The 14,193-nt window shown below is 39.7% G+C and overlaps 1 protein-coding gene and 1 long non-coding RNA gene across 3 annotated transcripts; one reads left to right on the forward strand and one right to left on the reverse strand.

The window, feature by feature from the left end:
* Positions 1 to 624: 624 nt before the first annotated feature.
* On the reverse strand, positions 625 to 3,278 carry LOC148739989 (uncharacterized). The gene is made up of 2 exons (XR_015996404.1): positions 3,162 to 3,278; positions 625 to 2,725 (listed from the first exon to the last, which is right to left on the reverse strand). It is a non-coding gene; the product is annotated as an uncharacterized LOC148739989 (long non-coding RNA).
* On the forward strand, positions 2,534 to 13,583 carry LOC111336393 (cartilage intermediate layer protein 1). Of its 2 annotated transcripts, none has more exons than XM_022942476.2 (9): positions 2,534 to 2,747; positions 3,213 to 3,296; positions 5,494 to 5,667; positions 6,475 to 6,648; positions 7,209 to 7,520; positions 8,233 to 8,338; positions 8,746 to 8,900; positions 9,672 to 11,765; positions 12,762 to 13,583. In XM_022942476.2, exons 1-9 carry the CDS (start codon positions 2,534 to 2,536, stop codon positions 12,764 to 12,766), a joined length of 3,318 nt encoding a protein of 1,105 aa, XP_022798211.1. In that variant the 3' UTR covers positions 12,767 to 13,583. The 2 variants fall into 2 exon arrangements, with proteins under 2 accessions (XP_022798211.1, XP_022798209.1); XM_022942474.2 differs by having other exon boundaries at positions 5,515 to 5,667.
* The last annotated feature ends 610 nt before the right edge of the window (positions 13,584 to 14,193 follow it).

The following is a 14,193-nucleotide window of genomic DNA, read 5'->3' on the forward strand; positions in this document are numbered from 1 at the left end:
GGGTAACAAAGATACAACACAGGTGGAGTGTCTTTCATACACCCTCATGGGTCACCTTTGCCCTGGTTAGCAAGTATTATTTACCATCATGTCCCAGATGAGACAAAATTGCATGTCAGGAGTGAAATTGCTGACCATTTTACAGTAAATTGACAAATAATGTAATATTTTCGATCTAATGTGGTGCATGCTCAACGCTTTAACTACAGTGAGTGACCAAGATAGTGTTTCTCTTCAAAATACCAAAACAAAATCAAGCAGACAAGTAATGAAAGAGAAAAATATAAACTAGGGGATTATTAGTGGATTTAGAGTCAAATTCTTCAAACTAACATCAAAAGAATTCTGAGGCAGTAAGCAACTGATGAGATCTTGGGAGTGAAAAGTCTAAGCTACTCTTGACTTCAGTGATATCAAAAGTGATGGATATTTACCTCAATTGAGTAAACATTTAGCACTATTTAACTCTTTTTAGGTCAATAACTGTTTGCTCTGATTTAGAGAGATGAATGAAAGTGGCCTGGTAAGATGACATTCAACCCACTCATTAACCCTAAAACTCCCATGAGTGATCAAGACAGAAGTTCTCCTTACAATATTAATGCAATATCAAGCAGACAAGTGTTGAGAATAAAGAAAAATAGATTAGCTGATCCAATATCAAAAAATTAATTCTCCCAACTAACATCATAAAAAATGTAAGGAGAGTTAATAATGAGATCGTGGGAGGGAAAGGATAAGTAACCTTCACTAGTACTTGTTCAACTGACTTTTAGTACTCTTCTTAAATTTAACCAGAATCAATCTTATTACTTTTGTACAAGAGCCTTCGCCAATAAAAACCACTATGTAAGCTAATTTATTACTATTTTCTGTCCAGCAGTGAATCCATGACTTCAATAACACGTAGAAGCTGCTTGAAATTTGAATAAAATTCGTTAATGCCATGTGATTTAATTTCTTGCGAAGTCCTGCACGTTGCTCATCGTCGACTTTGTTGCATGATGAACCAGAGAACACCGACCAATAACAAACCTTGGAAGCCAAAGAGAACTAGAGCAAGAATCAACGCCACCGATACAATCGGTTCGACGACATTTTGTCCCAAATTCCATCGAGGAAAACCAGCCGAAATCAGTCGATTGTTAAGTTGATCGAATATAGAACCCCCTTGTTGGACTGGAGGATAGTTTTGGTTCTGTGATCCATACGTTCGTTGTTGTTCTTGTTGTTGTTGTCTTCGTCCACGATTTCGAAACTCTTGCGCTCTCGGATCATTGTCCTGTACTATCTCACCATTGATAATCGTAACCATTCTTAACAAGAAAAGTACATGTGAGGAAATTCAATATGGCGTCGAAATTGGGAAAGACTGGGGTAAAGTGACTAGCCGGAATATCTGTCGTGTATGAATGCACGTAGTTTCTGGTGGGTTTAAATTTTCAGTGGTGTTTCAAAGACGTTGTTCTTTGAGGATCGCTTGAAAGGGGAAATAAGTTATGTTATAGGAATCGTCGAAGATAGAGCTGGAGAACGATTTGTGTTGGAAATCCGAGCAACGGCTATTTAAGAAATGTTACGTACAGAAGTATATGATCATATATATGCTTTACAAGTAAATGATGCTTTGCGCGTTCTGATTGGTCAGTTCAAGAGGCATTGGTTAGGTTTAATTTACCTCCAATCAACTGGAGTGGATTTAAATGACTTCCAATCAGACTATGGTTGCCTAAGAGGAAAATAATCTGATGAACGAGGCGACTGTTCTAAAAATGACTGGAGACAAACTTGAACTTTGGTAGGAAGGTATTAAATGGTAAGTAAGTTTATCTTTTGATTTTCTCAGAGGAAAAGTTAAAGTACAATGCTTTGTGACCTTTGTTTATAAAAACTTTTTGCGCAAAGCATAATGAAGAAAAAGGTTTTTCGAACTTTAAAAGCGAGTTTATTTTCGAAGATCAGTAGCCTCAGTGACGTTTACAATTAATTTTTTTGGTTCAGTTCGTCTCCGGCTTTGATCACCTTATTTCTTGTGTAGCGCCATGAGCGTCTTACAGTTAGGTTTTGTCGAATTGATTTCCCACTATTGGCCAATGTTTTGATACGTTGGTTATTCTGTCTGTGCGCTCGATACTTCTTTTACTGCTCTGTAGATATCCACCACTATTCACCGCGGCTTCAACTTCCATGTTCTAGTGTTGATTAGCAATAGCAGCGATAGCTGGCGGTTTTGCTGACGCACGTGAGAATACGTTAGCGTCGGAGTTTGTGCGTGTACATTATATGCATACATATGATGTATCAATGTAAACAAATGCACCTTAAAACTGATTATGATTAATTCATACCGCTATTTTTAACGCTCCACCTCACCTACTTACAACAGACAACCAACATCATTTTATTTACGACGAAGCTGATTGGACAGTCGCAATTACGTCCTGTTGTCACTCCAAATGAATAAAGTACAAGAAGAACGTGACTCTATGGCGTGGCAGTGCTGAACAAACTGTCTTTCGATAAAGTTTTCGCGATGGAGTCGGTAGAAAAACAAATGGTGCCTTTGGTTGATATTCCTACGAAGAATGATGAATATTTCGTGGAGAAGCCCACAGAAAAGACTTCCAGACCCAGACGAAAACTTGTACTCGTCCTTGTTGTAATTTCCGCGGTGATTATTGTCATCCTTGCAGTAACCCTGATCGCCATATATGTTCCAAAACACCTACGCGATGCCGAAAACGAACGTAAGTAAATAATCTACACTTAAATAATTTGAATTTGAATGTGAATGATGAACTATTGGTTACGATATAAACCAAGAAGGTGCATCGGGAAACTGTTGTTTTCTTGTTTACGCCTTTTTATTTCTTACTGAGTAAATATTCTACAGTTCAATAATTTGAATTTAAATGATGAACTATTGGTTACGATATAAACCACGAAGGTGCATCGGGAAACTGCTGTTTTCTTGTTTACGCTTTGTTATTTCTTACTGATCTGGTCTAGCTTTTGTCTGCCGAAACAAGGTCCGATATATTAAAGTACAGAAAGAGCCGCTTGAAAACGTTGCTAGAACTGGTTTGATTATTTATAGATATTTGTAGAATTTCGTATCTTATATAAGTGGTTTCTGGTGACCATCACTTTCAGTGCCTGACCTGCATGTGCTCACATGGCTCATGTCCTTTGTTATTGTTATTTTTTCGTAGCTGTACAAGGTTCCATATACAAGGGACCGTTAACTGGAGAACTGGAAGTGACTGCTTCCCCGAAAACTCGCTTAAGCTCGACAGGTATTTAATAATAATAATAATAATTTAATATTTATATTGCGCAAATTAACATGTGGATATGATTAAATGCGCATCACAACGCTTTTCGGGGGACTTTGGCCGGACTGCATCAGCAGTTTACAAACAATCGAAGGAAACTTATTTGAAGATGCCCCCTCCCCCCCAATTCTCAGTAAACAGGCCAGACCACATCACAGTAATCTTGTATCAAGAATCAAAACTTGTATACGAGGAGGCAATTCGACTCGGGTCAATCAAATTGGCTATTCTGAGTAAGAATGAAACATGCCCAACAAAAGAAGTGATCTGAATGTGCAAAAGGTGTAACTTGTCAAATTTTTCTCAAGGTCTACGTAGCTAAATGTTTTCGCCGTTTATCAGAATTCGTTGGGACAAGTAGACCCTGTTTTCACCTCGATGGGCTTCAAAGGTTAATCTGTTACAGAACGTGGCTTTGAATGAAACTTACGAGCGAAACAAAGAGATTTCAGATGATGAAAAACAACGACAGCATTCTTATCAAAGAAGGTGGGATTCTGCTTTCTCGATATGGCTATGTTCTAAACGTTGTGGAAAAGAACTGATAACCATGGATGTTTGCCCTCGAACACTTTCTTTGGTTTTTATCCTTGCCATTTGAATGAACGAAATGGCGCATCTAAGATGCATTGTCACTCGGAGAACAAAATTTAAATCACTGAGATAGAATCGCAGCAGTCTACCAGCGCAAGTGAAAGATTTGCATATCGTGAAAAACACAATATTGCAATAGGTAAACGTGAACAATGTCTAACAAAAGCATGTAATCGGAACGTGACTGAAGTCAGCTGCGTGATGTTTTTGTAGCTTTGATCACAAAACCAGCTGTGAGCTCTTGAATAAGCTTTACAACAGGAGAGAGATTGCTTACATTTCATGCTCAGTCTGGATCGGTTTCGAGTTTGATATTACAGTTGGGTTTTTGAGTTTTCGGAGGAATTTTCAGAGTTTGATATCCAGTTAGCTTTTTTAGCTGATGTTTTGAATAAAACTTTAGGTTGACTTCGGCAAATGGTCACCAGTTTCATACACCATCCTCATTGTTTTTCAAAATTTTTTTTTATATTACCCATGTAAGTCACATCAGATCTGAGAACTTTCATCGGATCAGCGAGATGCGTTATTAGCGACGGTTTGGTGAGAAGGCTCTCAACATTTCAGTACATTGTTGAGACAGCGAAAATGGGAAAGAAGCTTTAATCGAAGTTGGTTGCATCAGCAATGCGAACATTTAAAAAAAAGAAAAAAAAAACAATTATTTCCTGCCTTTAAGGGTCCCATGGTTTCCTGGCCAAAAATGATTTAATTTGAACTTCAGCAGAAACGAAATAAGCAAAGAAGGAGGATGAATCAAATCGTTCTTTAATGGTTTCTTTTGGAAAAGTTTGAGATACTTATCATACAAATATATAATCAGTTATTCTTCCGAGAAATCCGAGAAAGATAATTTGAGTCAACTGAGATGAACAACACCTCATGTTCTCTGATGGGCACAGCAGTATAGGTCCAAATTTCACGTACTGTTTATTCTACAAATTAAATCGTAAGAAAGAGAAAAGAATTTGAAAATATTGCATAGTATGCTGGGGGATCAGAAGCCTCAAAGACTCGTTGACTGGCCTGACCTTCGAACATTGCGATCATGCTCTTAGAAAAAGCCATAGTTGTGTACAAAGGCTATCCTAATTATACAAGTAATGTGTTTAGAATTAAAAACTGCGTTTACAATCTTCGCGGTATTGGTAGCAGACTCGATCAGCCGGCCCCCAACACTAGTTCTAAACACAGATCTTTTTCGTATATTGCGTGTCGTCTCTGGAACAATATTTACCTTCGCATGTTAGAGAGGCCCCCAACCTTAAAAATTTTCTTACCCAACTTAAGAAAGTTAAGTTAAGCCAGGACTTCTGATTCCTACTCTGAGTAGATTTTATTGTAGCTGATTGGGTATAAATGGTTTTAAATTCTGCGCAATATTCTTAGTCTTTTTTTTAATACATTTTCTTAGCCTATAGCTATTGTAGATACACGTACATTTTTGTAACGAGTCTTTTTCTTAGACTCATCAATGCCACGTGTCTAAATAAAGTTTTCATTCAAGTTCATTCATTCAAAAATTTGTCTTGAGAGCTTTTTATCCTTTTACTTACCTCACAAGTTGCACATTCACCCTCATCAGTTGTGACCAAACCCACACCAACGGCCACATCAGCTGACTTTAAACCGGAAGAAACATCTGCACAACCTAACCAAGAGTCAACAAGGAGTAGCATCTTACCAACCAGTAGTATAGTGCCATGGACAGCTATTGCAGATCTTGTCCCCAACACAGGTGAGATGTGTAAAATCTTGTAGCTGAAAATAGTTCGTTTTGAAAAATAGGAGAGGTGAACTTATGGTGGGTAGAGATGAGAACGGAGAAATATTATGGAAGGTGATAAAGATGGGTGAGGAAGATGTCAGGAAATTAAATACTTATTTCAAAGAACGTGATGACTCGGAATATAAAAAGGGACCTATACCATGTGTTATCAAAAGCAACTAGATATTAGATTAGAAACTACAAAATGTAAATGTTTTAACTCGTTAATACAACCTAGTACCAAACTGTGGAAAAAACCTTCACCCACGGTGGTAGTTCAATGTATTTGAAACTCTCAACTCGGCAGAATTTAAAATAAGCATCTATGGCGCTTAATTTAGCATTTTTGGCAGCTTGAGCTCTCCTCTTAATCATAAGATGAATATTTTCGTCACATCCTTTCAAATAACACAGCTTTTGAAATCCTTACCCTTCATTCAAGTGTCCAGTTTCCTTATATCATAAGACCTGCATACTTATTTCAATTTGAGTTGTATATATAAAATCCACTTTTACTCTAAAGCTAGGTTTTTACCATACCTCACCATTTAAAACTGCGAAGGATGAGTCAGGAGCACCAAGCTATAAAAAGCTCCTCTATTTCTTTCTCAGCCCCATTGCGTCATAATTTCGACAATTGCATTAATCAGTGCATCATTAATTTCGACAAGTTGCGTCAATCGCCCAAGGCGAGCACAAGCACTAAATTGAAGTAGATGACTGGAAAAATTACTTTAATTTGGTTGTTTTCCTAATCATATTTTACCGGACTTGCAGAATCTAAGTGGTCTCGTTGGAGTTCTTGGAGTGACTGCACGAAGACATGTGGTACTGGTTCAAGATATAGAAAAAGAAAGTGTGTGGCCATTAATGAAAGAGCAGTCTTTGCTCCGATTACATGTGCTGGAAAACCTGATCAGATCAAACCATGCGCAGAATGGAGCTGTCCAGGTAATCTGAATTGTTAGCGAGTCACAAGACCAAACTTGTTATTTAATGAGATCCTTAACGAGTTTGTCCCTATTTCCTAATTTGTCTAAACCCCTTTTCATTCATGAAACATTAAATAACAGGGTCAGCGCGTACACTGATAACAAAACGGCTTTGATATAGCGCAAAACACTGCTATTCTAGAAGAGTTTGGACATCGTCAACTCAGTGGTCTCATCTTAGAAGAGCCGGCAGCTGGTGATCACGATCCGGGTTGATTTTTGTTCTCTGTAACTGTCATTTACTTCCATGCACTTTTATTGACGATACCAATTTAGATCTCCGCGCAGAACACTATAAAAGAGGCCCATAAACTAACGAATGAAGCACGCTGAGTACACACAAAATAAGGCTAACTGTTAGTAATAAATCGGGCTATTTTACTACCAGTGCCTTCTAATAACTCAGGTCTCTTAATGGTAGCTCCCGGAATTAAATTTTCTTTCTAGCTGAGAGGGCTAACTACACATTCTTCTGTACTTCACACCCATGGTAACTTCTTCTGTCATCATTCTTTTTAGATTGTTCGCAGAATTGTACCACTGGAACACTGAATGCCGCGTGTGATGCATGTACATGTGATCATCACGTGCTAACTGGACGAGTTGTGACAGTAGATGACACACCATTATCGGAAGCAAAAATATCATTGACAGGAACACCCTACAACATTCTTGCAAAGACGAACATAAGTGGACACTTCACAGCACTTGGTGTGTGTGCGGATGACCAAGAGTTGCTTGTGACTAAAGATGGTTTTGTTCCTGTGACACAAAAAGCTGTTGTTCTGACTCAAGAAAAGGCCACCATTATCGCAAAGATGGAAATTGCAGGTATTTTCCTCTTACATATCATACCTCCTTTTTGACTGAATGACTGTCATATTGATTGATCGACTGACTTAATGCCAGACTAAACGACTGATCGACCGACAGGCTGACTCACTGACTCGCTGACTGGCCAGCTGATCGGGTGACTGACTGGCTGATTCACTGGCTGACCAGCTGGCTGACTGACTGACTGACTGATTTACTGACTGACTGACTGACTGGCTGACTGACTGACTGACTTTCTGACTGACTGGCTGACTGACTGGCTGACTGACTGGCTGACTGACTGGCTGAATGACTCACTGGCTGACTTACTGACTGATCGAATGACTGAATGACTAATTGACTGACTGATTCACTGGCTGATTCACTGGCTGGCTGACTGACCGAATGACTTACTGACTAACTGACTGACTGATTGATTGATTCATCGGCTGGCTGGCTGACTGACTGACTGGCTGACTGACTGACTGGCTGACTGACTGACTGACTGACTGGCTGACTGACTGACTGGCTGACTAACTGACTGGCTGACTAACTGACTGGCTGACTGACTGACTGACTGACTGACTCACTGAACTTTGGTGACTTCCTACAAGACAGAAACTTCTCAATGAACAGTTAGGCCTCCGAAAGGCAACATTCGTTACTTAAAAAGGAGCAAAAGATACTTGTAGCAACAACCACACAGTATCTCATTTTGTAAATCATGCAGTTCCGCCATTTGTGACGATCCATCCCGAAAGCAAAATTCGGCTGTTTGGTCAGAATGTTACATTTTGTTGTAATGGCCAAGGAAACCCTTCACCGGAGATTGAATGGTAAGAAAATATTTCATTCTATCCGGCGACTCAATAAGTTTATGTCATTGCTTGTTGTTAAAATGCGAAAAGCTTGAATCGTTTCCACCCAGGAATTATTTATTTATCTATTGATTCATTTACATAAGGGTCGTATTAATACAGACGCGACCAAATACAATTATACAAACAGGTTCGTGGCGATTTACGCTATGCTGAAAAAAATAATAGTTTTCTGAAATCAGGCTGCAATTTTTCTCAAATTTGGTTGTAAGGAGTCCACACTTTTAACCTGTTACGAAAAGGGTTTGGTACAAAGGCGAAATCACTGGGGTTAAAGCTCCAAGCGGTTTGTGACTTCAAGTTTCTACTGAAAGATGTGCACACACTAAGGTTTTAATTAATAAATAGTTTGGTTACCTCTCCAGGTTTAAGGAGAATAACATAATCGATAAGGAACTGTACAGTTTTGACAACACTCTTAAAATCACTGCTGAGCATGGGTTTAATGGAAGTTACCGCTGTCGAGTAGTAAACGACTTTGGGTCCGAATTCTCTGACGGAGTAGTCTTGAAAATAGTTGGTAGGTATCTTGTCCTAACGATGGTTTCAAACTTTTCCGCCGAAAGCATATTGGAAAACGGCTGTCCTATTTGATGTTCAAAAATGCGCAAGCTTCGTAAAGGATCTTTTTTGAAGGTTGTTTCGTGGGAACAGGGAAATTCTGCAAAAATTAACCTACATTTCGGCGCGAATCGATGTTTATATAGTTACTCAAAAAGTGAAAGAATTATTCGTGCGCCCAAGGCTGGGCTAAATCTGTAAATTAGTTTTATCTATTTTTCTTAAAATTATTTTCCGTAAGAGGTCTAATCTCTACTAAAAGAGCAAATTAAATTAGAGATGTTGGTTTCACTGTGGAGGTATTTTTTTTTAAAGAAACTTAGCTAGTTTGAGGAAAAATCTGAAATTGTTATGAGTTTTTAACAACAAGATCGACCAACAGCATATTTTGAGACTGTCTAGTATTTGACGTGCAAAGTGCTGATAGGCTTGGAATCATGATGAAATGTTAAATACAAGGATGTGTTTTCATGAATTTTTGGCCCAATTCCGAATTACCTTTGGCATCTTTTTCAAAGCGAGTCCTGCTGCCTATCCTTTCCTATGATTTTAAGTTTTCATTCACGTGCAAATTAAACTCATTTTTATACGAGTCGTCGAGCACCAGGCCTCGTTTTGATAAAGAGGCCAAACGTCATTCGGAAATGGCCAATTGATTGGTCAGGAAACCATTATCACTTTCACGAGACGAAGCACCATCTTAGTTCATTTACTAATTTTGATCCGGCAGATGCGCACGAGGCGTTCTGTGAGCCAATTCCCAGAACAAAGCATTTGAAACTTCCACCAAATTGTGTACAGCAGGGCACGACAAAAAATGTGGTTGACGTTGGTGACTGTCCATCTGTACCCTGCCTTCAGAACGATTCAGACAACTCAAACGCTTGCAAAGACAAAACATTTTGCTGTGGAGTCTCAATGGTTGAAGAATTGAACATAGCTTGCGGAAGTGTCGCCGAATTTAAGCTCTCCAAGGCAAAATATTGTGGCTGTGGAGTTTGTAAAAAGGCTGTTCTAACGATCAGAGGCGTTGTCGTGGGCGGAAAAGAGGAAAAGCCAGTTCAATTTGCCCAAATTGAGTACGATGGAGAAAGAAAAACGAACGCAGACTTTAGAAGTGGTAGCTTTTCTTTTGAAGTTAGAGATGGAAGAAAACGATTAGCTGTTACTTTCAAAGACACCTTTTTAAAAGAATTTGAGGATCTTACAAAAGTCTTTCATCTTCAAGAGGGCCAGAGTGTGATTACAAAGGTTGTCCTAGTCACAAAGCAACGGCCAGTAGTTTTCGATACATCTCAGGATCTCAGTGTTCCTTTGGGCGGAGAGACAGATGATTCTGCTTTTGCAGATCTTGAGGTCCCTGGAGGTTCTCTTTTGAAAGAAGACGGAACCAGTTACTTTGGCAAAGCTAATATGCGACTGAACCTGGTCGATCCTAGAAACGCATCTGACATCTTGTCAGCTCCTGGCGACTTTTCAGCCGTTGATGAAGACGGAGAGGAACAGATTCTCTCGAGTTTTGGCATGATGAGGGTGAACTTTGAAGATACTAGCGGAAATGAGTTAACTCCTTCGAAACCTATGAAAGTGTTTTTGGATCCTCAACAGCTTAACATTAGTGTAGATGATAATGGTAACACGACTGTCAAACTTTGGTGGCTGAATGAAAAGACTGGGCGATGGGTTCTGGCCGGAAATATATGGAGTGACGAAAAGGGCAGTACCCGAAGGAAAAGAAGCTCTTCCCGAAGGTTCCTAGTCACTGAGATCACCCAGGCTATAAGCAAAAGTCAGTTAAATTTTGACGCACCCGGTGGACTCTGTTTTGTGGGTGTGTCAGCACCTCCTGGATCAACTGCAAGGGTAATGTGTGGATCTTCTTCTAATGATAATCAATTAGACGGTTATCGAGAGGGAACATCGAACTCCGATGGCATCGCTTGTGTTCCAACTTGGCGAGAAAGATTGTGTTACCTGCAGGCAGAAAGTGATAATTCAAGATTTCTAACGCCAGACGGAGGAAACATCGCTTCTTTTTCATATGGAACAAATGCTAGAGTCGTTTCAAGCGACCTCGAAATACCAAAAAAAGTTGAGTCGTTCAAATTTTATACCAGTGTTACAGGCAGTGGACCAGTTTATCCTTTTTCTAAATCCAACGCAAGGTGCTACAGGCGAAGTAGAGCCAATAAATATTTTCGTTTCCAACCCCCCCAAGGCGCCAACGCAACATTTATCTTGTCCTCGCCACGCATAGATGACAGCAATAACCCACTCAACTGGTATCCGCCTAGCCCCAGCGACATAAACAAACAGGATGTTTGCTTTATCAAGGTCCTTGCGCATAGTGCAAAGGCGACGTTTCTCGCTTCCAGTTTCCGTGGAAACCGGCAGGGTGCGACAGATTCCAAAGTCGGCGATTATGCTACAATGGCAGTTGATTCGAATAGAAAAAATGAATTTGTCGCCTGCCTTCAGATCCGTTGTCCGGGGATCGTCGAAAGAGCCGAGGAACGAACGGACGTGCATATTATTCCCATCACGGGACATTGCCATTTTCAATCTGTGCAAATCCCGCAAGAGTTTACGGAAAAGAATCTCGATGTACCGTGTGTCCTTCCGCCCTCCGGCCCCAGTAACCATGAAAAGTGGATATGTGTTCCAAATAGTTTGACCAGTGGCTTTGACATCGACTTTGTGTACCGAGCGGATAAAAGTCAGGAGAATTTGGCAAAGCATAGATGCCTCGTTGGAAGAAAAAACAAAGAGCAAATCACTGACACCTGTCCTTCGACTTCTGGTTCAAGTTTGGATTATAGATGTGGTAAGTCAGGGAAAGGATTAACTTTGTTATTTTCAGTTTTCTTCGTTCTCTGGCTGCGCCTATTGGGATGTAATGTCCCATTTGTTAATGGCCAGTATAATCAATAGTTCTTCAAATGAAATGTGCATTCTCCAATCGACCTTCAAGGTTCCATCGTCAGTGATCATCTTTGTATTGCACTCGGGGAGCAATCTCAATGTCATTATGTCATTATGAATCAATCACATATAATGTGAATGGAATATACGGGAACTGCGGTTTAAGGAATATATTTGAGAGCGATCTTGGCAGCAATGAACACTAGTAGGAAGTAATGGAAATTCACAACTCGTTGATTCGTCAGATCACGGGTTAATTGCGAACCAACATAGTTACCACCTCCCAGTTAGCTCGTTAGCTCGGTAGGTTGAGCACTGCACCGGTATCGCAGAGGTCGTACGTTCAATTTTTTTTTCATGCGTATTTTTCACTGCTGAGGTAGTGTTCATTACGGCGCAAATCGCTCTTAAATGATTTTCATATATTCACAGTCCATGATAGTGAAACCTATATTAAGCAGGGCTTGAAAATTATGCATACACTCTGCGGTAAGCAGATACCTGCCCAAGTCCTTAATGCCTTAAGTCGATAGCGGACCTCAGAAGAGTCCCTTGGGAGTTCGCTAAATACAGCTTGCCATGTTTAGACATCTATCCGTAGGTATCTACATAGAATGATCCGACCATGGAAGAGATGATAGGATACCGTCGCAAGCGGTTGGGAACAGTGGTGAAACGTCGGGCATGCGCAAGTAGATAAATTTTGTGGTTTAAGCGCCAATTCCGTACAAAATAATGAACGAAGATATGCTGAACAAGCAACCGTACTGAAGTATGCGAAAAAAATTGAAGCTTTCAAAGAAATCTGTAAAAGAAAACAAAAGTAGGGAAAAGGACAATTAAATCACTTATCGAACACAAAACTTATTAAAAACTCTTTTCTAATTTTTTCTTTTAGAGTGAAGACTCTTCCTTCTCATTGGTGCCATCAGCTGTCGAAACGAGAGATGATCGTGCATGTTGATCCTAGAATTTATATTATAGGGAACTATGAAAAATAGCACATAAACGAAATAAATTTTAACCAACGGCAATTTTTTCGCAATATTTGTGCTAATACAGGTTTTTACTTCACTTTTTCAGTGCTTTTTTTGTTTCATCGATTGATTATTCCCTACGTCTGAGTAAAGGTAAACTATCCAATGTGGAGAATAGTCCTAATGGCCAAATCTGGGACTTTGACGAATTGTAAAGCTTCTAAGCTATATTTGTTGTTAAGTGAGTTTTGAGTGACCACCTGTAGTGTTTAAATATCAGAAGTTTCTGAAGGTTGTGTATGGGCTGTGCGGGGATGGCACGGGGTTACAATCCTTCTTCCAGGCGTAAATGCTCTTTGGATGTCAATGTCAAATTTATTTTTTTTTCTGTGGGGCATCAATTCAAATGGTACTACACGCATTGAGATTTTTCAGTCTTGCTGACTTCAGAGTTAATTAAAAGTCTCATGTTGCTCCATATTAGAGCTCTCAGCTTTACCACCGACTTAAGATACAGATATGAGTAATATACTCCGCTCATTACAAATAACCATTAGATGGCCATTATTTGAGCTCATAAGGTTACTTTTGATGTTGGCAGTCTTCTGTGAGCATTTTCATTATTTGAAGAAAGAAACGATACAATTCATGAGCATTATACCACGCTCGTATTACTTGGTGTGTATTCGGTATTTAAGTAAACATTGTCCTTTAGAGCAATTCAATCTGAATGTCGAAAATAACCTGAGGTAGTATTGGTTTTGTTTTACTTTCCCCTGTGATTGGTCCAGAAAACTCAACCAATCAGATGCAAAACCCAAACCAATCACAAGTTGATCGTCTGCGTTTCCCCGCGCTTTAGGCAGTTTGGTTGTTTCCCCGCGCTTTAGGCAGTTTGTTTGTTTTCCCGCGCTTTAGGCAGTTTGGTTGTTTTCCCGCGCTTTAGGCAGTTTGGTTCTTTTCCCATGCTTTAAGCAGTTTGGTTGTTTTCCCGCGCTTTAGGCAGTTTGGCTGTTTTTCCGCGCTTTAGGCAGTTTGGTTGTTTTCCCACGCTTTAGGCAGTTTGGTTGTTTTCCCGCGCTTTAGGCAGTTTCAATCAATCAATACTTTATTTAGCCACGTAGCGTCAAGGAGCTCATAGAGCTCGTTCAAATTACGCACGTGGAGCCCACTTAAGGCAGTTTGGTTTAGGCAGCCTACCAAAGCCTACTTGAGGCAGTTTGGTTGTTTTCCCGCGCTTTAGGCAGTTTGGTTGTTTTCCCGCGCTTTAGGCTAGGCTTTGGTAGATTGTGCTGGGTTAATTTTAAGCATAATTCAGCAAAACGATCATTATTTTCAGCTTTTATTTCAGTT

Source organism: Stylophora pistillata, chromosome 2, assembly GCF_964205215.1.
Source record: "Stylophora pistillata chromosome 2, jaStyPist1.2, whole genome shotgun sequence".
In the NCBI taxonomy this organism is placed as follows: Eukaryota; Metazoa; Cnidaria; class Anthozoa; order Scleractinia; family Pocilloporidae; genus Stylophora; species Stylophora pistillata.

Coding starts and splice junctions, on each gene's coding strand:
- LOC111336393 (XM_022942476.2), top strand. CDS start 2,534: ATGGAGTCGGTAGAAAAACAAATGGTGCCTTTGGTTGATATTCCTACG. Junction 3,297..5,493: donor AACTCGCTTAAGCTCGACAG/GTATTTAATAAT, acceptor TTACCTCACAAG/TTGCACATTCACCCTCATCA. Junction 7,521..8,232: donor CGCAAAGATGGAAATTGCAG/GTATTTTCCTCT, acceptor TAAATCATGCAG/TTCCGCCATTTGTGACGATC.